The 24831-nt window shown below is 58.2% G+C and overlaps 1 protein-coding gene across 39 annotated transcripts in view; it reads left to right on the top strand.

The window, feature by feature from the left end:
- NRXN2 (neurexin 2) overlaps positions 1 to 24831 on the top strand; it is a 108803-nt gene that overhangs the window by 44620 nt on the left and 39352 nt on the right. For 19 of the 39 annotated variants that reach the window (XM_067748532.1, XM_067748526.1, XM_067748520.1 and 16 more), the window contains 10 exons: positions 4826 to 4987; positions 5662 to 6100; positions 9770 to 10156; positions 10316 to 10519; positions 16575 to 16601; positions 18085 to 18213; positions 18551 to 18932; positions 19551 to 19741; positions 21405 to 21578; positions 21958 to 22077. In XM_067748532.1, coding sequence (XP_067604633.1) covers positions 4826 to 4987; positions 5662 to 6100; positions 9770 to 10156; positions 10316 to 10519; positions 16575 to 16601; positions 18085 to 18213; positions 18551 to 18932; positions 19551 to 19741; positions 21405 to 21578; positions 21958 to 22077 — 2215 coding nt within the window. The remainder of the gene's footprint in view (positions 1 to 4825; positions 4988 to 5661; positions 6101 to 9769; positions 10157 to 10315; positions 10520 to 16574; positions 16602 to 18084; positions 18214 to 18550; positions 18933 to 19550; positions 19742 to 21404; positions 21579 to 21957; positions 22078 to 24831) is intronic. The other 20 variants (XM_067748533.1, XM_067748534.1, XM_067748527.1 and 17 more) reach the window with 2 other exon arrangements.

The raw sequence follows: 24831 nt of genomic DNA on the forward strand, positions 1-24831 counted from the left end.
CAAGAATGGAGTCAGACAACCGGGCACCCAAAGAGACAGGGTTCAACCTGCTCTGATTCCCGGGCATTCCTCGGCTGGACTCTGGTTGGTTTTGTATTTATTTTTACTAACTTCTTTATATGGACTCTTTTTGTTATTTGAGTATTCCTCCTTGGGGGAGAGGGTGGATCCGGATCAAAAAGGCCAACCAGTGGAGAGGTTTGGGTCAGGTGTGGTCAGACTGAAAGAAGTGTTCTCTGCTCGTGACACTGGAGGCTTTGCTTTTCTAAATAGCTCTCATCTTTTGAATATCATTTAAACTCGACGAATGCCTAGATTGCAGGCAGCAGGCAGAGATTATTCCCAGTTAACAGATGGGGAAACTGAGGCCCAAGAAGGCCTGGGGTCATATAGCAAGTAGTGGAAGAGTTCAGTGCTTTCACTTTATTGATCTCATTTGATCCTCATAGTAAGCCTGGGAGAAGCAGGAGTGATGGAAGTTGTTAAACCCCTTTTACAGACGAGAGTCAGAGATGTAAAATGAGATTGTTCTGGAAGATGGTAAAGGCCACAGGAGAACTCAGGATTTGTGACCTGAAGTTTTTGTTCCCAAACTTTATTAAATCCAGTCATCAGGATTCACCGTGGGGCTATCACTGCTGGTTAGGTCATCTTCCTGGTGTGTCTTTCCAACCTGTTTCTCTCTGCAGCTTCTCCCCACCCCAAACATGTAACAGGGCTGCACACACTCCCTCGGCTGTCCTCCGTCCTCATGCCCTCATGCTCCCACGTCCACAGTCCTAAGGGCAGGCCAGGACCTTCTTCCTAAACTAGTTGTCCTTACCCATCTTTGGCTCAGGAACCTTCTGAGAATTTGGTGGCAGCAGTGGACTCTCACAGGAGAAAGAAGCCCATTGAAGCCGTTTGCATACAATGCCAAGGGGTGTCATGACTCCCCAAAGCCCATCTAGCCTACCTACAGGTTAAAAACAGTCTTATTCTCCCCCAAATAATCCCCCTCCCAGGAAGGTCAGCAACCCTGTGATGGTAGCAGGGAGCTGGGAAAGGCTCTGGATGATGTCAGAGGGGTATTTTCCTCTTCCATAGCCTTTCCTCCAGGGGTGCGGTGGGCATGGAATGCCCGAGTGGATTTGTGGCCAAGACCTGGTTTCACATCCTAGCAGCCTGCCTAAGGGGGAGAGGAGCAGAGCAGAGCAGAAGAGAGGTGGGGCCAGTAGGGAGGGTTAAGAGCCCACCCAGGTCATAGGCTGCCCCCTGCAGCCACCCGCCCCGTGCCCGGGGAACAGCGGAGGTTGGGCGCTGGGCTCCCGAGTCTCCTGGCTCCTTCCCCTCGTCCCTGGCTGGCTGTGGCTCTTCAGGGTAGAGCTGTGGCTCGTTCCTCTTGTCCTACTCAGCCCCACTCAGGGCCCAGCCTCTCTGTGTTGCGTGGATTGGTGTGGGTTGGGTGCAGGGTACCTGCTGTGTCTTGGGGTGCTAGCCGTGGTTCTGATGACAAAAAAGGATTCTGCTTGGAAATGAGCCTGTCAAGACTCCCTTCCACTGCCTTCAGTAAGACGTGGTGTGTGAGCAGGCGTGTCTGGGGTCGGTGATCAGTGATCAGTGGTGAATGGGTGGTGGGAATGAGTGTCTGGGTCACCCTCTGGGGAGGAAGGCCTGAGTCTAATGTCCCATCCCTTTCTTTCTCAATCTGTACATGTCTCTGTTCTAGTGGTGGCTCCTCTCCCTTCCTCCGTTGAAAGGAAGCTTCTCCTTCCTGCACCCCTACAGCTCTTTCGCCTCCATCTCGGCTTTTCCCAATGCCCCCCGGTCCCGCATGCCTTCCCACCTGTGGCTGCCTTTCTCTCGCCTGTCCTGCTGAGCCAGGCCCCCCACCCTGGCCCTCTAACCTGCATGCGTCCTAGCTGTGGTGGCTGTTCTGTGTCGCATGCCCCCGCTCTGCCCTCTTCCCCTGCCGTCCCCACCCCTTCCAGAAGCTGCGCGGGGGGATTGGGGGGCAGGGGCATCATGAACCCCTGGGGTGGAGGGGGACCGGGGGAATTATTCCCCTGTTTCCTGCTTTTACTAACGAACCTGCCATTTTTGTGTCTGGACTTCGATTTGTCTGAGGGAACAGTCGGGTTTTACTAATCTCAGTCATCTCCCTCCTTGCCTTCCCCAGAGACCTTCCTCCATTCCCCCGACCCTTGGCTTCCTTTCTACCCAGTGCCCGTCTCCCCCTTTCTCTCTCTTCTTCCCCCACCCCCAGGCTGACCACCCCCCCTTCCTCTGTGCACCCTGTGTTACCCTGCCTCCTGCTACCCTCTCCCCACCCCCTGGGCCGGGGTGGCTCTAAAAGAGGGACAGATACAAAAGGGATTAAGTCAGCCCTTTCCCAATGGGGGCACCACGTGGTGGTGATTTGCGTAAAGCCATGGCGGGCAAGGTCAGATCTGTGCCCAGTCTGGAGGGGAGTTGAGGAGGGTCCCCCCCAAGTCAGGTCCTTCTAACTCTGAGGGCGAAGGCAGGTGAGCTGGCTGAATGGACTGGCGGAAGAGGGCCCATAGGGTGAGGAAGATGCCGGTAGCTGGTGCCCTGGCCTCTGGGGCTGGGGAGGGAAGACAGCTGAGTGGCTCAGGCTGCTGGTAGGCCGACGTATATATAGAGCGAGGAAGAGCCTCTTCTGGGGGAGCTTTGGGGCTGGGAGGGCCCTCCTCATGCACAGGAGCAGGGTCATCCCATCAGAGCAGTCTTGGAGGACTGAGATTCTGTCCACCAAAGGCCCCCGAGGCGCTGGGTTCATAGATGGGGCACAGGCAAGTGAGAGCCAAGTGTGGCCCTGGGTCACGAGGTGACTTGACATTCATTTTAATGATGGAGTCCACAATCCCTGGACTGTGCTGGGATTAGTAGGGTTACAAGGACACATCAGGCCAGAGGCCCGGCCTTCAGGAGCTGACTCTCTAGCTGGGGTGACCAGGCTCAGGAACTAATAGTGGCCCAATTCCTGGTCTCTTAGTGCAGCCCCGGGAGTGGAGATGGAGGGCAGGATGGAGGCCCCTTCCCCCTGCCTCCCTGTCTTACCCCCATCTCTGTGTCCCAGCCCCCTTCTGCCCTTTCTCCAGCCCCCTTCTGCCTGTTCTAATCTTGTCTGCATGTTTTTGTGACTAATACTTTGACCCTTCCCTTTTCCACCCAGATCTCCACTTCCTAGCCTCGGGTGGGGTGGAGGGAAGAAGAAATAAACAATAATGACCAACCCTCCCCTCAAAACAAGACTCAAAAGCTTCAAAGTGCCCGCTTCCACAAAGACGCCCCCTTACCTCTGTCCTTGAACCTAGTCCCCCCAGCACAAGATTTGATGGCTCCCAGGAGGGGGCCCCTTCGGCCCCTCCCCTCTCACTGTGAGGCTCCAGCCCAGCATGAGGGGGACTCGAGGGGCCTGTGAGGGACGTTCCCCTTGGCCCCATCCTGCCCATGTCCCTTAGGTGTTCCTAACACCCACTCTGCGGCCCTGCAACAGTGGAACCCTGGCGACCAGTCACTGGAAGATGGCTGGTGGCATGTGGGTATGGACTGATGTGGGGAGGACATCATGGGCTGCGATTAGAAGGCCCCAGTCTCCAGACTTGGCCCAAAAAGGGGGTGCTGAGGCATGTTTGGAGTGTGGGATTGGGGTGAGCTGTGGCCTGCAGAAGCACAGTGTCGGGTTCACCGTGAGTCAGCTTCCTGATCACCGCTGCAGGAGCCTGACCGTCCTAATCCACAGCCTCCAGAGAGCGGGGGCTTATGGTCCCCTGGCCTCGGCTCTTCCCCACAACCTGGCTGGGTGTGGGATGCTCCTACGGCTAGACTTTTCAGGGCTTAGGTGGACATTTGTCTGGGGAGCAGGGAATCAGGAGTTCCCTGTATTGTCACTGCCCCCCCAAGGTCACTTCAGCCTTCTCCAGGCCACTACTGAGCCCCTTTCACCTCCTCAGAGCACCAGGTATGCCCCCATCCCTACCCATCTTGCTTTCTTACCTGACTTCTCAGCCCAGAGTCAAGGTAACATGAGGTTAGCCTGTCCCCCTCTGTTCCTTACTCTGGCCCCGATGATGGTGGTGGTGAATGAATCAGACAGACTGATGAATAGGCCAACGGCTGCCCTCTCCTTGGGGGACAAGGAAGTGACTTGGAGAGTAAAGAGACAGACTCAGCAAGGGGGCTAGGACCAGTAAGGGGGGTGCTGGTGGGAATCAGTCCTGAAGGGTGCTATGTGTCCCCCAGGAAGTTCCAAGTCTCCCCAGGAGTATCTGGGTTCCTGTTCCTCATGCCCTTGCTGTTGTCCACCTCCCTCCTGGCTAAGATTGAAAGGACTCCTCCACGCCCTGCAGGGAGAGCTGCAGGGGAGTCCAAGCCACCAGCACCCCAGGAGAATGGGTGTTCTCTGCCTTGTTTATGAAAGATGCTCTGAAGTCACATGGGGGTCCAGAGACCCCTTCAAGAGGAGAGAATCGAGGGCGCCACTTGCATCCTGCCCTGCTGGGGCCCCTCCCGAAGCTCCCACTCCCGTCCAGAGCCACTTCTTGGTGCTGTTCACAGTGAGCACTTCGAGCGCGCTTCAGGCCTCTGCCTGCCGCGCTGGGCCTTAGCCCACCCTGAAACCATCAAATCTTGTGCTGCCTCCTTCCCCCACTTCCCCCCCACACCCCCACTGTTCCTCCTCTGAGACAAGCAGACATAAAAATGGGGGGGTCCCCCTCCCCTGCTGCCCCCCGGCCCCTCCCTTGCCCAGCCCGAGGCTCTTCCCAGGGAGTTGATGCCGGTTGTCTCCTTGTCTCTCCCCCTCCCTCCCTGGGCTGGGCAGGTGACCATCTCCGTGGACGGGATCCTGACCACCACAGGCTACACGCAGGAGGATTACACCATGCTGGGCTCTGACGACTTCTTCTACATTGGGGGCAGCCCCAACACGGCAGACCTGCCGGGCTCGCCCGTCAGCAACAACTTCATGGGCTGCCTCAAGGATGTGAGTAGGGCCAGGAGGGGGCCAGGGGTAGCCCGGGAACCCTGTCTGCAGTGTGATTCGGTCTGACCGGCCAGCTGCCTGGGGCCTCTGTTCCTTCTGGTCAGTGGTGGGAGATCTCTCTTCAAAACCTAAGGCCCATTGACTCCGGCTTCTCTCTTGCCTCCTTGAGCCCCAAAGGCCCCCGTCCTCTCGGAGGACCCTCGAGGCAGCTGTGTACAGAGGCAAGTGTGGTGGACGTGAACACTAAAGACCTGTGTTTAAGGCCCACTCACTAGCTCCATGACCTTGGCCAGGTCCCTTGACCTGTCTGACTCTTAGTTTCCTCGTCTGTAAAACGAGTGGTCAGTACCTACTTCTCAAGGCGGCTGTGAGGAGCAGATGAGAGCGTAAATGTCAACCAAACGTCAGTGGCGATTGTCCTGCAGTTATTACGAACTGCAATTCAGTAGCCCCGAGGGCCGCCGTGCTTGTGCTGGGCAGGGAGACAGGACAGAGAAATAAGCGGGGCAAGGGAGGTGCTGTTCACAGCCTCTGCTCGTGCAGTTCTAGAACAACGGTCTGGGGTGTGGAGTGGGGCCCCGGGGCTGGGTGGCAGGGGCCCATGCCACTGGGCAGGAGTGGCCAGGCCCTAAACTGCTTCCTCTTCTTCATCCCACCCCCACCCCTCGCTGCAGGTGGTGTATAAGAATAATGACTTCAAGCTGGAGCTGTCCCGCCTGGCAAAGGAAGGAGACCCCAAGATGAAGCTGCAGGGGGACCTGTCTTTCCGCTGTGAGGATGTGGCTGCCCTGGACCCTGTGACCTTCGAGAGCCCTGAGGCCTTTGTGGCGCTGCCCCACTGGAGCGCCAAGCGCACCGGCTCGATCTCGCTAGACTTCCGCACCACTGAGCCCAACGGGCTGCTGCTCTTCAGCCAGGGCCGGCGGGCCGGGGCTGGGGCCGGCAGCCACGGTGCCGCCCCGCGGGCTGACTACTTTGCCATGGAGCTGTTGGACGGCTACCTCTACCTTCTGCTGGACATGGGGTCTGGGGGCATCAAGCTGCGGGCGTCCAGCCGCAAGGTCAACGACGGCGAGTGGTGCCATGTGGACTTCCAGAGGGACGGGCGCAAAGGTCAGAGGCCTCTGGACCTTCCCCTTTCCCCTGCCCGCCCCTCTCCACCCACCCTGACGGTCTCTTTGGCTGTTCTCCTCCCGCCCTGCCCTGGCCCTCCCAGCCCCTCTGTTGTTCCTGTTGCGTGGTGCCTTGGTGGAAAGAATGGAGTCAGTCGGACCCGGGCACACACCTCATGCTCCCACTTCCTGCGTGTGTGACTCTAGGCCGTCCCTCAACCCCCTGCAGCCTCAGTTTCCTTCTTTATAAAAGGATCATTAAACTGGGGTGCTCAGGAGGGAAAATCAAGAGAACACCTGTAAAAGCGTTAGTGCAGTGTGTAACACAGTGGTTATCCCGTTCTCTCTCTCTCTGTCTTTTTAAAACATTTATTTATTTTTGGCCGCGTCGGGTCTTATTTGCTGTGTGCATGCTTCTCTCTAGTTGTGGCGTGTGGGCTCCAAGGTGCATGGGCTCTGTAGTTGTGGTACACGGGCTTAGTTGCCCTGTGGCGTGTGGGATTTTAGTTCTCTGAGCGGGGATCAAACTCGCGTCCCCTGCACTGGAAGGCAGATTCTTAACCACTGGACCACCAGGAAGTCCCTATCTTGTTCTCTTAAAAAAACTTCCCAACCTTGCCTCCCTTCTATCTAGATTCATTCAAACTTCTTTATTAACTCACTTGAATATTTAGCAAGCACCTACTGTGCGCCAGGCGCTGTCCAGGGTGCTGGGATGGGGCAGTGCTGAGCTGGAGTCTTGGCTGTCCCGGAGCTCGTGTTCCAGTGGGGAGACACAGACAGTAAACACCACGCTCCGCGTGGTGAGGTTCTTGCACAGTAAAGCAGCGAGGCGGAGGGCACTGGGGCCGGGCAGGTGCTGTTCTTGAATCGTCTGCTGCTTCTTGCCACCCCTCCTCCGCTCTTCTTTTTCAGTCTTCCTTTCCCATCCTCTTTCTGTTTTCTGCCTATTTCTCTTTACTCTTCTCCATCTTGCTGGACATAAGAGAAAGAATTGATATAAATGAGAACTGACACATTATCCAATTTAAGCTCTTATCAACGTCAGCTAAATTTTCATGCTCCCCCAGCTGTCGCTGCACGGGGCTTCATGTCTGGGTGGAGTGAGCGTCCCCGCACACACAGGGAGGAAGGGGCTGCCATGGCTCCCGGAGGTGTTGGCCTCTCGTGGGCTTGCTTGTTTCTTCCTCTCCTTTCCTCAGGGAAATGAGGCTTCCCCAGGCTTTGCGGTAAATGGCTTCGTCCCCTTGTTTTGTGTCATGATGGTACCAGGGAGTCTTCACAGAGAACTTGTTGCCTCCCAGGGTTTCCACACAGGGGATCTGTTAACTCTCTAGGTTGGAAATCTGCTCAGGTCTTGCATAGAACCCCAGGGCCTTCCGCTCTTCTCTGTCTTCAGGAAGTGGTCTCCTTAGCCTCGCTCGATCTCCAGAGCCCACACACCAGCCCTGGCTAGTCCTTGGGTCACTTTGACCAGTTCTTTTTTTTTTTTTTTTTTTGCAGTACGCGGGCCTCTCACTGCTGTGGCCTCTCCCGTTGCGGAGTGCAGGCTCCGGACGCGCAGGCTCAGTGACCATGGCTCACGGGCCCAGCCGCTTTGCGGCATGTGGGATCCTCCCGGACCGGGGCACGAACCCGCGTCCCCTGCGTCGGCAGGCGGACTCTCAACCACTGTGCCGCCAGGGAAGCCCCGACCATTTCTGATGGCCCACATTTGTTCGTGTACACCAGCACAGACTTGGGACAGTCACTCCCACAAAGCTCTCTTTGACCTTCCCCATGTTTCTAAATTTTATTGTGGTAATTTATACATAACATAAAATTTACCATTTTAATCATGTTTAAGTGCACAGTTCAGTGGCATTAAGGGCATTTACATTGTTGTGTAACTATCCCCACCCTCCATCTCCAGAATGTTTTCATCTTCCCAAACTGAAATTCTGTCCACATAAATACTAACTCCCCGTCCCCCAGCCCGTTTACCACCATCCCACTTTCTGTCTATGAATTGCCTACTCTAGGGACCTCCTATACGTGGAATCACACAATATTTGTCCTTTTGTGTGTGGCTTATGTCACTTAGCATAACGTCCCCAGGGTTCATCCACGTTGTAGCATGTGATGGCATTTCCTTCCTGTTTCACAGCTGAATAACGTTCCGTTATATGGATAGACCACCTTTTGTTTATCTACCCATCTGTCGTGGGACACTTGGTTTGTTCCCTTCCCATGTTTTAGAGTCACCTTGAAAGAAGACCTATATTCACTTTAATTTCCTTTTGCTGACTCTCCATTGTACACCCTTTCCCCACCATAGCCTTCCACCCCCTTCCTTCTTTCATATTCTGTTTGTCTGTGGAGAGTCCAGTTGGGTGGTGTCCGTGTCCAGGAGGCCCCACAGGGGGTAGGTGGAAGCACCTGGGGAACCTGCTACAAATAGAAGTGTGGGTGATTGGGGGCCACGTTTGGGGGGCCGGGAGGAGCAGTGGGGATCGGACACCTTGTCGGGGAGGACAAGCCAGGGACCATGGTGTTAAAATGGGGCCCCGGGGAAGGGCCTCTCTGGTGCAGGGAAGCGTTTGCACAGAGGAGCACATGCTCCAGGTGCGGAGCCAAGTGTGCAGAGGAGGCCCTGGTCCTGCTCCTGCCGCTCCACGCTTGGTGCCCATGCTGTCTCTTACCACTCCCCACCCCCGATCTCTGCCCGATCAGGCCTAGCGTGGATCAAACCATCCTTACCTCTCTTTATTAGCCCCTCTGAGATAGGCAGACTTTTTATTTTTATCTTTTAAAGAATTCTTCCAAACTTGAGAAAGGAGAGCGGGAGGAGAATGTATGGAATAAAAATTACGAACGGAATAAGGCTTCTAATGTATAGGTTTTGGTTTCTTGAGATCTCAGGAAAGGCTTTGAAGCTCGCACCTGATCCCAAATCCTTTTTCTAAGATAACCAGCCTCTCCATCCAAAGAACTCTTACAACGCAGAAGCTCCATGCTTGGTTTCCCTTTCCTGGCTGCCGTCCTGTCTCACAGGCTCCAGGAGCTGATCAGCCTGACTATCTCTCCAGGTCGGGGGGTGGGAGATGCAGGTTCTGGGGTCCTGCCATGTGGGTGGTACTTTGGCTCTGGTCCTTACTCGCTGCGGCACTTTGGGCAGCTTCCCCAGTCTCTCTAAGCCTCATCTGCCATTTCAAAGTGGGATCGTAAAGGACCAATTTCATAGGGTTACCGTGAGACTTAAGAGATATGATATACGTGATGGGCTAAGTGCCTGGAAATATAGTCATTAAAGCTCAATAAATGTTAGTGGGGGAAACCCTTTGGATTCAAGCCTTTCAGCTTCCTTGGGGGTCTCTGCCTCTGACTCCTGGTCTAAGGGGCTGGCTGGGGGAAGGACATGTGAAGGATCCAGCCCTTTGGGGGCGCGTCCACCTCCTGTACATCCTCTGAGGACTTGCTCTGGTGGGAAGGAGGAGTCCGGACAGAGGCCCACTGCACACTGCAGCTGGGCTGGGGCTGGTTCACACTGGTTCCTGAACTTGGCACCTTTGTCAAGCAGTGTCTGCAGCCCAGGGCTGCCTGCGGTGTGAGGGCAGGACATCCTTTTCTGGCCTGTGGGGTCTCTCAGTCCTGCCCTCCCCACTGAAGCCCACTCTTTCTCCATCTGCAGGCTCCATCTCGGTGAACAGCCGCAGCACGCCATTCTTGGCCACCGGGGAGAGCGAGATTCTGGACCTGGAGAGCGAGCTGTACCTGGGCGGCCTACCTGAAGGCGGGCGGGTGGACCTGCCCCTGCCCCCAGAGGTGTGGACGGCGGCGCTCCGGGCTGGCTACGTGGGTTGCGTGCGGGACCTCTTCATAGACGGGCGTAGCCGAGACCTCCGGGGCCTGGCGGAGGCGCAGGCGGCTGTGGGCGTCGCCCCCTTCTGCTCCCGGGAGACGCTGAAGCAGTGTAACTCCGCCCCCTGCCGCAATGGCGGTGTCTGTCGAGAGGGCTGGAACCGCTTCGTCTGTGACTGCGTCGGGACCGGCTTTCTGGGGCGGGTCTGTGAGAGAGGTGAGGCTGGCTGTCATCCCGGTGCCCCCTGCCCATCCCTGCGCCCCTCGTAGACCAGCCCTGGGCCTGCCATCCCTGCACTGATTCTCTGGGTCTTCTCTCTCCCTCCACTGACCTCTGCCTGTCCCCCCCTTCTCCCTCCCCCCACTCCTGGGGCAGAGGCCACGGTCCTGAGCTACGATGGCTCCATGTACATGAAGATCATGCTGCCCAACGCCATGCACACGGAGGCGGAGGACGTGTCTCTGCGCTTCATGTCTCAGCGGGCCTACGGGCTCATGATGGCCACCACCTCCAGGGAGTCAGCTGACACCCTGCGCCTGGAGCTGGACGGGGGCCAGATGAAGCTCACCGTCAACCTCGGTAACCGCCCTGCCCGCGCCCCTGGCCCCTTCCCCGACCCTGCCTCTCACCCACACCCCCTCTGTCTGGAGAAGTTGGTGGTGGTGCCAGTGAGAGATTGGTGGTGGGGAGGCGCCAGCCCTGGTCAGAGCCCCTGAGAACTTCGTCCCAGAGAGGATGCACAGCGTAGGGCGATGCCTCGCGCTCGGTGGCACTGTGGGGAGGGGGACCCCGAATTGTCTGGGGTGTGACAGCCACCCTCCCGGGGCGCTCCTGGGTCTCGGAGGCATCTGTTCCGCGCGTGCACACATAAGGACGTAGCTCGTTCCTGGTTGTCGGCTCATCCACTTGCTCATACGTTGGTTCATTCATTCATGAAGCATCGCAGACACCGACTGGTGCTCAGCCCAAGCTCAGTGCAGTGGCAGATCCGGAGACAGGAGGACCCAGCCCTCACACAGCCGCCCTCGTCTGCTCTGCGTTTAGAGAGCCGTGTGTGTGTGTGTGTGTGTGTGTGTGTGTGTGTGTGTGTGTGATGCACAAGGGGACATGTCATCTTCCCCTTGTCTGCTTTCACATGTGAGTCCCCATAGCTGCCCCTGTTTTATAGATTGTGAAATCCATCTACTGACCTGTCCAGCATCACAAAGCTATAGTGATGGTCAGGGAAGACCCCGGACTCAAACGCAGGCCATTTGCCCCGAGGTTTGGTGCTTTCCTCATTGCCTCTGACAGAGCTGGGGGGTGGAGGGGCATCAGGGGCCCTTGCCACCTGAAGGCTCGATGCCTCTGCCCCTGCCCAGAGGAGGCACAGCTCTACTTCACCTGGCAGTCCCTGGGGCATCCGTGTGGTGGGACCGAGACCTGTTGGATTCTCCGTAGGCTTCAGCTCTTGTGGGCAGGGTCAGAAGGAAAACAGCAGGCAGGGCTACTCATTCAGCTGACATTTATGGGACACCTTCTTAGTGCCAGTGTGTTCTGAACCTGGGGCTACAGTAGTGACTAAGGTGAGGTCCCACCATCATGGAGCTTTCAGTCAGGGGAACCCTGGAAGCTAGAGGGCCTAGGCTGCCCAGGCTGGGGTCACATCTGTCCCTTTCAGGCTAGCCTTTGAGCGTCTAGAAGTGTAGCACCCAAGGGCCTGTCATGTGGGAAGTTCAGGCCCCTGGGGTTGCTTCTTGTGTCCTGGGCCTGGAGGAGAACTTGGGCTCTTCTGAGCAGGTTAGAATGCTCAACTGGAGAGAACACGGAGCTTTGAGCTTTAAATATTTATCTGGAGTCTATCTTAACATTGGTCTCCCGGGCATTTGGGGGACAGACTGTGGCCTTTTGGGGACCCATTACCTCGCTAATAAATTTATACTGTGTCCTTTCCCCTTTTGGCCACCTGGCCTTTGTACTCCTAGGACAAAGATTTGCCGAGTGAGGCGGGGGCTGGAGGTGAGGAGGTGTGCAGGCGGCCAGGGCCCCGGAGGTGGGGGACTTTAGGGTTCCCTGAAGCTCAGCTTCTGACCTCAATCACAGCCTACAGAGTGGGTGGGGGGTGGGTGGCAGTGGGAAGCAGGATGGGAGACACCCTTTGGCCAGCGCTCCACGGGTCTGTACAGCGGCCCCTGGCACCCCTGAAATGGTCACAGGAGGAAGGCGCCAGCCCAGGACCCCGTGCGTGGCCCTGCGGTTCTCAGACTGCCCAGGTTTGTGTACCCCGGGTGAGGTACCCCTTCACCCTGGCATGTGTTCTCGGTGTGGTAAGCACGTGGCTCTGTACTTGGTGGGAACACTGCAGGGGGAATCTGGGGCCTTCTGTTTGCAGGGAGAGCAGATGCTTCTTCCTCGTTTGGACTGTCTTAGTTTCCCTGTGAAGAAGCGTGGGTTCCTTCAGGTTCGACAGGAGGCAGCAGCCTTGGCCAGGACAGTGCCCTCTGGGGGACCCTCGGGACCTTTCACCCTCAGGATCTACCCTCTCCTTCCCATGGATATGCTTTTCTGTCTGTGTCACATAAGTATTTAGAAGTTAAGGAACAAGGTGGCCAGCAGGACAGTCCTCCCACATCTCTCGCTGCCTGCTGTGCCCGCCTCCATCCACAGAGATGCCATTTCTAACGGCTCATGACAAGCCGTGACCAAATGCTTGTTGCAGACACATCTGTCCACAGACACCAAGTGATGTGTGTACAGGGAGGCGTGTGACCTCTGTGTGAACCACACAGGCACACAGGTGGTCCACACCCAGCCACCAGCCTCAGGCTATGATGGGAAGAGCACTGGGCCTGGGGCCAGAAGATCTGGGTTCTAGCCCTGGTCTCCTAGACTGCTGGGTAAGTCATTTCCCCTCTCTGAGCCTCTGTTTTTTTGTCTGTAAAGTGGGGATACGGATCCTCACTCTGCCTCCTTTCTGTGGTGGTTTTGAGGCTCAAATGGAATAGTGGGAGTGACGTTATATAGATGCAAGCCACACACATAAAGACAGACCCAGCCGACTGGAAGGGAAATCGTACTGGGACATGGACCTAAGCTTAGAGCCAGGCCTGGGACTTGCTTCCACATTGCATGACCCAAGCTGGCCCCACCTCAGGAGCCCCATTCTGATCCCCATCCTGCTTGCTACCCAGGGCCTGCTCCACCGAGGCCCCGGTCCTGGTCCGGACTTGCTGCTGGAGGATGGAGAGGAGCCCGGCGGGCTTTGTCTTTGGCCTCGTGGTCCCATCCTGTAGTGAGGGAAGCCAGGCTCCCACAGGCAGCTGTGCAGCATGTCAGGGGTTCACTGGAATGACGCAGACTTGGTCCTGAAGAGAGCGGAGCTGCCCCTGGCCATGTGGCGGGAGGAGGCGCTCAGTGCCAGCCTCAGGCGCCTGGGTGTTTGCTGGGCTGGAGAGGGCCGAGAAGGCCTGAGGCTGCTGCCTCCAACCAGGCAGAGGTGCCAGAGAAGCCGGTTGTGCCTCCTGCCCCGGCCCCGGCCTGCACCACGTACGCCAACGCTGAGCCAGTTCCCGGAGCTCTGCTGTCTACGGGCCCTGAGCAGGGTGGTTGGTCTCTGTCCTTAGAGGACCGTAGAGTCCCTGGATTCTTCACCCTGTTCCAGTGTGACCTGGGTTCCTGGGTTCCTTCTACCTTGGGCGTGGCCTCTGGGGCCAGTGCCCAGCCTGGCCTGTCCCTCATCACCCCCCTGGAGTTGCCTTTCTCTAGGTGTGCCCGTTGGCAATCCCAGTTCCTAGTGAGGATGACATGAATGGCGCATTGTAACTGAAGAATCTCCAAGCTGGAGGGGCCCTCGGAAGGCACCTCCTTCAGCCCGCCCCCGTGGGTGCATCCTCTGTGCCTTCCCCCACCAATGGGAGGCTCTCCACCTCTGTTCAGATGCCTCCCGTGTCAGGAGCATCCCATCTCTGAGATGGCCACCTCAGTGATTCTAATCTCTGGGTTGTTCTTCCCTGGTGGAAGCTTCCCTTTCTGAAATTCCTACTTGTGGACCTAGTTCTGCCCTCTGGAGCTGTACAGAGCAAGCCTGACTCATTTGTGTTGTAAGCCAGGCTAAATGCACATTACATTCCAAAGCCCTTTAATCTCTGGGACCGTGAGACGGTGCCTTTTTCCCATGGGGGCGCTGTTCAGTAGGTCTTGAGCTCCTTCTGAGGCTGGGCTGCTGGGGAGATGGCTCTGAAGGAGGGCTGCGCCGGAGTGCATGCTGCCACTCTGCGGTATCACCTCCAAGACTCCAGCCAGCGGGCTCCGGAGGCTCCTTGCATTGGAGCCTCTGTTCTCTCTCCCCCACCTCCAGTCCTTGGGGCCTGGGTGGGGGGCAGGTGGGTCACAGAAAGAGAAGCCTGGCTTCTTTTCCTGAGCTCCTTTCCATGCAGATGACTTTTTCCCACCAGTCTTATCACACATTCATACCATCACCCTGGTCTCCATGTCCTGCCAGGACCTTGGTGGGTCTCTGCAAACCAATCGCTTCTGTCCGTTTGCCGAACGTGAGGCGTAGGTTTCTAGTCAACAAATTAGCAGTTAAAGCTCCCTGAGCTGCACTCTGCGTGGGTGTGGGCACCAGAGGGCAGTTTCTCCCACTTACTCACAGTTCCTGGCTTTCCCCTGGGATGGTGCTGCCTGCTTCCTGGGGGCCCATCTTCAAGGGGAGTTTGCTCCCCTCAAGCCCCACTGCAGTAGTGGCTCCTGCGGGTGGGGTCACTGCAAGGGGGTGGGCCTGGAGCTGACACCTCTTCTCTGGACAGATGGACCCCCCCCCCTCTTCCTGGTGCTCCCCTGCTGGGGAGGGGAAGAACTGTGCTCCTCTCTAGACCTCTTCTCCAACAGGGGATCGGCCTGCCTTTCCAGCCCCCTTTTTTCTTTTTTGGACCCTTCATTGGTGAAGACTCTGCTGGCCCTGAGAGAGCCCCCGTGACCTGACTCCAGGCCTGGCACCCCTGCCCTCACCCCGACATCCTCCCTTTCCCACTCTGTCCAGCTCCTCCTTCCCTCTGCTCGCCCTTTCTTCCTCTTTTCTCTCCGCATCCTCTCCACTTCCTTCCTCTCCCTATGACTTCCGACTTGCCCCTGTATCTGCCCCTTGACCTCCCTCTGCCTCTCCCTTGGTGCCAGCCTGTGGCTCAAGGTCCCGGCTGCTCCCCCCACTCTTCTGCTGCGGTTGACAACGCGTGTGGGGCTCAGCTGTACTGCCCGAGGGGCCCATGCCCCCAGAGCCACAGGGGAATCTTTCACCTCCGCTGCAGGAACCTTCAGGGCCCAGGGGATGCCAGGTTCCCCCACCCCTCTTTGCCTCCTGGGCCTTGTGGGCAGAGCCTGTTCCGGGAGGAGCCACGGGATGGCAGGATATTGCTGTTAACAGAGGCCTGGAACTTGCCCCTGTCTGAGAGGCAAGGGCCAGCCCAGTGGACACCTTTTCTTTCTCCCAGCTTAGGATCCTCTTGTTCAAGCCCCTCAGCTCACAGGGAGAGAAGAGATTTGCCCGCAGTCACATGATGAGATTCGGACCCAGCGTTTCTGCCTCTTCCTGCAGGACCTTCTGCAGCCCCAAGCTGTCTGGGTCTGATGGAGCAGGACAGGCGTCCAAAGGGCCCTAAGCCCCAGTTTCACAGGACGCTAGTGCTCTATTTCCTCGGCAAGGCTGGCTGACTCACATGGGGTGGGTAATGTATCCCACCAGGGGTGTGGCCAGAGGCCCTGGGGCTCCGGGCTGCAGCTCTGTGTAGACAGTGTGCTTTCGGAGCCCATGGGGTCCTCCGAGCCTGGAGTTGCTGGATAGGAATGCTGGGGCTGGGGAAGGGGCAGGAGACTTTGCCTAGGGTAACTTCTTGTCCCCGAAGTCCTCAGGAGTCATACACTGGGGGCCTCGGTGTCTTCATCTGTGAGCCCCTGGCCCTTCCCTAGGAAAACGGATTAATACTAGTTCCTCTTCAGGGTGAAGGACCACCCTGGTCCCCAAGGACAGCCTGGCATCCTCCAGGTTAGGAAGAGTAGCAAGAAGGTTCCTGTAGGGGTGGTGCTAGCCCCCTGGGACTTTGGGAGGTGTGTGGCCACGGGAAGGGGGCCCTGGGGCAGACTCCTCCGTTTAGCTCAGAGCCCAGAGGGCACGGGGTGATGTGTCACAGCCTGGGCTCTGAGCAGGGAGTTGTCCCAGAGCAGGGGGTGCAGGGGCTCTGGCCCTCCCCGCCCATCTCCCTCTCAGAGGTGGGGAGATGTCGGGTTGGTCAAACCCTCAGTCCCCCTCACTGATCCCCTGTACGACTGGGATTCCCAAGGTGCCCATCTCCCTCAGACATGAGAGGCCTGGGCCCCTCTAAGAAGGGAGATGTAAACCTTCTTCCCATCACCTGGCTGCCCCGCCTCCCAGCTCTGGGGAGGGTTGGAGCCCTCTTGGGGGAAGGAGGGAGAGGGGTCCAACTGAGGAAGGGGAGAAGGCACCTGAGCACGCGTGGTCCCCAGAAAGTGGCCCTGGGGGGAACCCCCGCCTGCAGATACCCCTCCCTGTGAAGGATGTAAAAAAAAAAAAACAAACAAAAAAAACTTGTTCTGCCTTTTTGTCTCCCCTCCCCCTCTGCCCGCCCCACGGCCCCCCCAGACTGCCTGCGCGTCGGCTGCGCACCCAGTAAGTGGCTTCCCTCTTCTTCTGCAGAGCCCCAGGGGGCCTGGGATTCTGGACTCTGGGATTTGGGGAGGGATGGTGGGGGAGGAGAAGGTTTCATGGATAGCTTGTGTGGGGCTTGGGCAGTGGGTGTGGAGAGGGGAGCTGGAGTGGTGGGGGTGAGGGTGGTACGGTCGTGGAGGGCAGAATGAGCCCAAGGAAGCTGACCCAGGGGCAGCTGGTGGAGGGTCCGGGTCAGCATGTTCACCGGGACCGGGAGAAGGAAGGCCCAGAAACTTCAAGTCACCTCACATCCTCTGGGGGGTGGGGCAAAGGCCTGGTGGCACCTACAGCAGGATGGCTGGAGGGAGCCGGAGAGGGGCTGGGACATCCTGCTGCATCTCCAGAGGTGGCCACAAGGGGGAGGGCGGGGCACACAGGAAAGAAGATGAGGGCGGGAGGCAAGCAGGAGGTGAGCTTGGCCAGGGCTTCAAAGCTCAACCCCACAGCCCCTGTTTGGGGTGGGGGGCGAGATTCTGCCAAAGGGGGGCTCTCTCAGAGGTGACAGTGAGGCTCGCAGCAGGGGTGAGATGGAGAGCGGGTGTGGACAATTCTGAGCACCCCAGTGTGCCTGGATTCAATGCTCTGTCTCTGAGAGTGTCTGCATGGTGTGCCCTGAGGTCACGTAAGAGAGCACAGGGACGTGGCAGCCACTGGCAGAGAGGGTGTGTACGTACCGTGGCTCTGGTGTGTGTTTGGCACGTGTGTGCGCATGCATGGTGAACCCTGTCCCTGCTGGCAATAGCACTGGGGGGCCCAGGTGTAACCTGGGGGTGCTGCAAATGGACTGCAGCACCATTCTAAAGCTACACGTTTTTAGTCTTGGGAGTGGTTAATCCAGGTCCTGAATAAATGGCCCTAATTCCTAAGAAACATTCTGCTCTCTGGCCAGGCTGGATGTGCTGTGTATATGATTGCGTGTCTGGGTGTGTGGAATTAACCAGGCATGTGCAGAAAGGTCACGTTGGGTTCCTCTGGATGGGGGAGCTGTGTGTCTGTGTGTTTTCACTGCCAGCAGTGAGTCTGTGGGTGCACATTCACATTTGGGTGCGTGGTAAGGCTCAGTAGTTTTGGAAGTTTTAGGCCTATGTACATATGCTGGGACTTTAGCTGCTGGCTACACACACTGACGACTGAAGGTCCTTAGGAGATGTGGGGAGAGTATGTTGGTGCAGGTGTGAGTCTCTGCGTGCAGAGTCTCAGGGCACAGCTCCAGAGGCACCGCGCCATTCACGCCGTATTCTTTTCGAACAGCACCCTTGGATGTTGCGCGAAGTGTGGCAAGACTGAGCATGTCTGTGTTTATGACTGGGTGTGTAAAGCTCTGTGTGTGTGGATGTGTGTACCTGTGTGCATAGGTGCGTGCAGTGGTGAGGCTCTGTGTGCCCAGGGTGGTACATGAAGCCAAATGCGAGCGGGTGGAGGTGCCATGCTCACTCCCCCCTTGGTGCCGCAGGTAAAGGCCCCGAGACGCTCTTTGCGGGGCACAAGCTCAATGACAATGAGTGGCACACGGTGAGGGTGGTGCGGCGTGGCAAGAGCCTGCAGCTGTCAGTGGACAACGTGACCGTGGAGGGTAGGTGGTCTGCGGCCCCATTCTTGGTGACCACTACCTGGGGCAGCATTCTGGCAAGCTGCCAGTGCCGTTGGTATATCATGGGCTCCTGGACCCCAGGGACCATTTCAACTCCCCGCAGGCAGCTTTGCCCCGCAAGCCTGTCGGCCCTGGCCTAAAGAGTCCCGCAACTCCCCCAGACCCAGGAGCCGTGCTTGCTGCCAGCACCCACCTGCGAGGGTTTGCCAGTGTCTCTCCCATGTGGCCCTTGAGTGGAGGGGAGGCTCCTGGGGACCCAATGATCCTACGATCTGGGCTCCAAAACCACGTCCCCATCTCTGTCTCCTGTCCCGAGCAGGACAGATGGCAGGAGCTCACACGCGGCTGGAGTTCCACAACATTGAGACAGGCATCATGACGGAGAGGCGTTTCATCTCTGTGGTGCCCTCCAACTTCATCGGGCACCTGAGCGGGCTGGTGTTCAATGGCCAGCCCTACATGGACCAGTGCAAGGACGGCGACATCACCTACTGCGAGCTCAATGCTCGCTTTGGCCTGCGTGCCATCGTGGCTGACCCCGTCACCTTCAAGAGTCGCAGCAGTTACCTGGCACTCGCCACGCTCCAAGCCTACGCCTCCATGCACCTCTTCTTCCAGTTCAAGACTACAGCCCCCGACGGGCTCCTCCTGTTCAACTCGGGCAATGGCAACGACTTCATTGTCATCGAGCTGGTCAAGGGGTGAGGTGCTGGGCACTACACCGCTGTCAAGGACGTGGTTCCCCCCCACCCGCCATGACCAAGATGCAGCTCCCCCAGCCACTGGCTGAGATGTCCAATCCCCCAGACCACAGGTCAAGGTTCAGGTCCGCCCCCCACCAGCCAAGATGGAGAAGCAGCACCCTGTCCTCCACCCTGGTGACCCCCCCGCCCCCATTACTTCCCTGCCAGGGATTTCCCAGTCATATCTGTCCTCCATTCGCTGTCCTGGCTCAGGCAGAAGACAGGGCTGTGTCCCTCTGGCCTCTCTTGCCTGAGAGGTCCCCGCCCTAGAGCAGCTCTGTCCCTGCCCCCAGAGGACCCTGCTGCCCTCACAGATATCTCCCCCCACCAGCTTCTCTTCTGAGCCTGCCCCTGGAGCCAGGTCCTCTGTGGCCTTCCCTGCCCGCATCCACCCATGACGGGACCTCACACCAGAGTCCTCGTGTTGTTGGCTTGGGTCCCTCCACTATGAGGTCTCCCTCTCCACCCCTTCTGCTTACAGCTCCCAGCCCCACCGCAGCTATAGCTCCTCCTTTCCCCGCCTTCCCAGCATCGGCCCCCACCTTGACCCAGTGTCTCCTCCCTACTGTGAGGCAGGTACATCCACTACGTGTTTGACCTGGGGAATGGCCCGTCCTTGATGAAGGGGAACTCTGACAAACCAGTCAATGACAACCAGTGGCACAACGTGGTGGTGTCCAGGGACCCCGGCAACGTGCACACGCTCCAGATCGACTCCCGCACTGTCACTCAGCACTCCAATGGCGCCCGAAACCTCGATCTCAAAGGTGGGGCCTGGGGCCTCTGCAGAAGGCCTGGCCCTACCCCAGATGCCCCCTCGGCCCCAGCAAGATCACCCCTGACCTGGGATGCTCTTTCACGCGCGTGATTCTCCCCCTGCCCCCACCCATGGTTTCCCTCCCTCTTTCCTGTTCTCCACTGTGTCCAGCCTGACATCTTCCCGTCAAAGTTCTGCTCAGCTCCCCTGCGAGGCTGCCCTCCCAACACTGAAAGCCTGGTTGCAGGTTGTGTCTGTCTCACGGGGAGCCTGGTGGCCTCACTCTAGAGCTAGGAGTAGGCAGCTGCACCTTTTGAAGACCTCTTGGCCCTCCAGGGTTGAGAAGTCTGCCTTGGTTGGGGGCTGGAGAGAGAATAGTGTCCTGGCAGATGCCTCCCTGCTGGGGCAGGAGGGGGCAGTGATGTGGGGAGGAAGGAGGGGCAATAACTGGGTCCCCACATGCTGCCCTGGTCATAGCCCTTGGGCATTGGCTGGACTAGGTCTGGGAACTTTTTTGGACTCAGAGCCTCCCTGGTGGGCTCAGCATCATACCAGGGACTTACATTCCCCAGGGTGTCTTCAGTAGCTAATGAAAGTCATTGCCTGCCCCCAGAATGAGTGGGTGAGAGAGGAGTGAAGAGGATGAGCTTAGAGACCGGGGTTTTGGCACAGGAGTGAGGACAAGGCCTGCGGCTTTTCCAGAGCCCACCGGGGTAACGTGAGCGACCCTTACATGCCCAAAGCAGCCCTCAGTCCCTTAGGGACCCCTGGTGTCAGTGCGACTGGGACTGTCCGAGCTGGGGGAGGGCCCTTAGAGACTATTCATCCCCCTCTTGGAGAGACAGAAATGGAAGCTTCAAGAGGCTACATGGTTTGCCCAAGGTCACAAAGTGAGCCGGCCGCAGAGTTGGAACCAGAAGCTTGGTCAGATCCAGGGCCCAACGAATGGCACAGTGCTGTCAATTCTCCCTGATGCCAGAAGGGGGCGATGTGTCTTGGATAATCCTCAGTGGCAGCAAACCCGGGGTGGTCTGGGCTGGTCTTGCATTGCACTGAGTGCAGGGCAAGGGCAGCAGGGTTGACTCATGTCTTGTTGGAGCTCTGCTGGGGGCCAGCTATGATTTCCAGGGAGTTAGGGTCTGTGTGGCCAGGCAGTGATGTGTCCCTGAGGAGAACTTCCCCGTGTCACCCAGAGTCCCCAGGCCAAGCCCTAGTTGTTGTTGGAAGGTGCTGGGCTTAGAACCCCCAGGAGACAACTCAGAGCCGGGAGAGGCTGGCAGAGGCCTGAAGGAGTTCTGGGGATGGGAGACTTCGGAAGGGAGGGAGTGGGGGTGGAGGGGATCGGGCTGCACATCTATGAAAGGCCCTGATTACAGGCCGGAACTGGAATCAGATGTGTGGGAGAGAGCACGGAGCAGGTTCCTCCAGCTGCCCCCCCTTTCCCGGGCATCTGGGCTTCTCTGGGAGGGGAGCAGACAGATGGCAAAGTGGAGAAGGAAGAAAGAAGAGTGGAGGGTGGGCATCTGCAGGCTGCTGCATCTCTGAGAGGAAACTGGAGTCCGGATGGGACACTGTGGGGCTGCATGACCTGACAGCTGGGTGCCGATGTCCTGGGAGGGCAACGGGGACCTGGGGAGCGGGATGCCGAGGTTTTGATCCCACTCCCTTTGCAGGGGAGTTGTACATTGGCGGTCTCAGCAAGAATATGTTCCACAACCTGCCCAAACTGGTGGCCTCCCGGGATGGCTTTCAGGGCTGCCTGGCCTCGGTGGACCTCAACGGGCGCCTCCCCGACCTCATCGCTGACGCCCTGCACCGCATCGGGCAGGTGGAGAGGGGCTGTGACGGTGAGTGTGGGGCACAGAAGTCGGGTGTGACTCTGCACGCTGCAGGGGGGCCAGCGGTAGAGGCAGACCAGGGCCGCTGGGTGGCCTTCTTCTCAGGCCTCACAGGAGCTGCCACTCTGGGGCAGAGTATGGGGGAGTCAGGGGGGTCACTTGCCCTCCCTGTTGCCTCCCACCCCGGCCACTTATCACAGTTCCAGGCCAAGACTAGAAGTCCTTGAGCTCCCCTCCATCCCCCTCCCACCCCCATCAGTTCTTGGCCCTTTCTGCCCAGCAGAACGGAGGGCAAGATCTCTCGGCCTGGCCCCGAAGCTTCCATACCTCCTGAGGCTAGAGAGGGCTTGGCTGAGCTGGGGGTGTTCCTTCCTCCTGCTTCTTCCAGGCCCCAGCACCACCTGCACCGAAGAGTCTTGTGCCAACCAGGGCGTCTGCCTACAGCAGTGGGATGGCTTCACCTGCGACTGCACCATGACCTCCTACGGAGGCCCCGTCTGCAACGACCGTGAGTGCGGGACTGGGAGAGTTCGGGGTGCTGGGGGGAGATCCTGGCCCGTCCCCGGCCCCAGGGATGCTCCGGAGGAGGGAGGGTCTCTGAGAGCCGTGCTGCTTGCTTGCTTCTCATCCCTTCTCGTCACGAGAGACCGAGGGAGCTGCTGGCTGCCATCCCCTCCCGGAGTCCCCTCTCGGGCCTGTGCAGGACTGCTGCTGCCTGCATGTCTGGGGCAAATCGTTGATAGACAGCCTCTCCTCTTCCTTCTGAGCTGGCGGGACACCGCTCCCTTCACCCCTCATCAAGGGCGTCAGCCTCTGTCGCTCTCCCCATGCGATCCTGGCGATGGTCTCACAAGTCGTAGCTCACACGTACACACTGTTGCACAGGGTGGGGGTGGGAATTGTCGACCTGCACCCCCTTTCCTCTGGTGCCCTCAGAAACGTGCAGTGGAAGCCTGGGATTTCCTGCCCAGGGTAGGCCTGCGCCCCAGAGGACGGGCTCAGGAGGGCAGGCCTCTGGAGCTGGCTTCCTTGGAAGCCGGCTGTGGTGCAGTTCCCTGGTTTTCCACCCAGCTGCAGGGTGTCCCTTGGAGCCACAAGAACACTCCCTAGTGTCCTCACCTGGCTCTTCTCCTCCCTGGCTGGGTATCTGCTGCCAGCCCGCATATTGTTTGAGGCCCCTTCCCAGAGAGGGCAGCTTCAGCAGCAGTTTCCAGTCCCTAGTGGTTGGTGGCCAGCAGCTGGTTGAGCTTGGCAGACGGAGGGCAGTGGGGCAAGAGCAGGGGAGAGCCAACCTCCTGCTTGCAGGGGGCGGGCTGGGGAGCACGCAGCCTCTTCAGGTGTCATTTGAGTGGTCTTCCTTGGGGTAGCCCTGCTGAGACCAGGGACATGAAGGGTCAGCTGCCTGGGAAAAACACACAGACACACAGACACACACACAGACACACAGAGGAGGCTAGGGCTTCTCCATTTTACAGACATGGACGCTGAGGCCTGGAGGGGTGGGTGGATTTCTGGAGGAGTGAACGGTAGATCTGGGCTGAGAACGAGGGTCAGGGCCTTTGCCTCTGTGCCACACTGCAGAGCCTTGGCCATCTGGGCAGAGTCCTGAGTTTCTTACGGGATAGATAACCTACTGGTTTCAGGGATTGGGCTCTTGCGTGGGTCTTGATTTTTTCTTCTACTTTGTGAGAATGCCCACCAATCTCCCTCAGTGCTTTCCTGGTGCTCTAAGGCAGACCTGTCCTTCGGTACCTCCACATCCCGTCCTGTCCCCCAGGATTTTTCTTGTCCGACCTGCCACTCTCTGTACCTTCCAGCCTCCAGACAATGGCCAGCTCAGGGGCGCTCCAGCCCTGGCTGCCAGGGAATAGAGACGGGGCTGGGCGTCGTCCTCTCCAGCTCACTCAGCTTTGCACGGGCGATCTGGGGACGGTGGTGACTTTGCTGTTTAACAGTAACATTCCCCACTGATTGTTTCGTGTTTTGCAGCTTGCAAAGCCCTTTTAATTTGTCCTCAGAGAAGGCAGTAGGATGGAGACCAACCATCCGATTTAGCTGCTGAGGACACTGAGGCCTCAGTAAGAGGCAGTTCCCTGCCCTAAATCACAGGTGCTAGAAGCTAGGCGTCCCTAAAGTTTGCTGCCCCTGTTGCTCATTTAGTCCCTGGGTTGGGGGCGGTGGCGGAGATGGAGACGGTGCCGACGGTGGGCATGGCTGGCCCGGGCTGCAGGGCATCAGGGCTGAGAAGAGCTGCTGCCCATCATCACCATTACACTCCCACATGATGGAGCCTTCTGGAAGGGAGCATAGAGAGGGATGGTGGTTTAGGGAGTCAAGCCATCTTTCAGCAGGGGTGGGAAGGGAGCTTGGAGCAACTTCTCTGGGGGCAGGTGGGAGGCAGGGAGAGTTGGGGCTGGGCATGTCTTGGGAAGTGTCACTGTCCCCAAGCACTGGTCTGTGTGTCTGGTGGCAGAGCCTGAGCAAAGCCATGGAGGTAAGGACAAGGTGGGTGCAATCTGGGAGCCTCCAAACCCTGGCCCTGGGGTACCTCTGAGATCTCTGGCCCCAAGGGTCGAGGCAGGAATCTTGGGTCAAGCCACACCCCCTTTTCTCTTGAAGCTGTGCCTCCTCCCGCTTCTCCAGGCTTGGCTGTTTCATGTTCGTGCTGTCTCTCTATGGCGGGTCTTCTTGAGGCTCCACTGATGCACAACGTCAAGCAGGAACTTGGCCCAGAGGCCTGTTTGCTTCACCCCCAAGTGTGAAGGCCCTGGAGGCACCACTGGGCACCAAGGGCCCCTGTGCCTGAAGAGAGGGAGGCGGGTGGGAATGGCCCAGGTGTCCTTAGAGGGTTGGGCCTGGGGTGTGGAGCTGTCTGGTGGTAAAGAGACTGGAATGAGGAGGAGTCCGACCTTCAGGACAGCCTTTCCCCTTGTGTGGCCTCAGTTTCTCCGTCTGGGATATGGGCATTACATCTGGGGCTGAAGGTACCTCTGTGGGCTCAGGAGTCTGCCCTGGGAAGGCAGGAGAGAGATCAGAGGGAGAGAAGTCATCTCCAGGATGGGAGAGAGAAGAGTGGAGAGAGAATGAAAAAGAGAATATGAACTCAGAGAGGAAGGAAGCTGGAAGGCGGCACGCTTCCTGGCAGGGCCTGAAGTCCCAGGGCTGAGGTCAGGACAGCTCCCCTTGGCAGCTCAGTCTCCCAGAGCCTGTCTCTGGCTCGCCCGGGCAGTCAGCTCTTCCCCATCTCTGCCCCTCTGTGTGT

This window comes from Pseudorca crassidens, chromosome 9, assembly GCF_039906515.1.
Source record: "Pseudorca crassidens isolate mPseCra1 chromosome 9, mPseCra1.hap1, whole genome shotgun sequence".
Lineage (NCBI taxonomy): Eukaryota > Metazoa > Chordata > Mammalia > Artiodactyla > Delphinidae > Pseudorca > Pseudorca crassidens.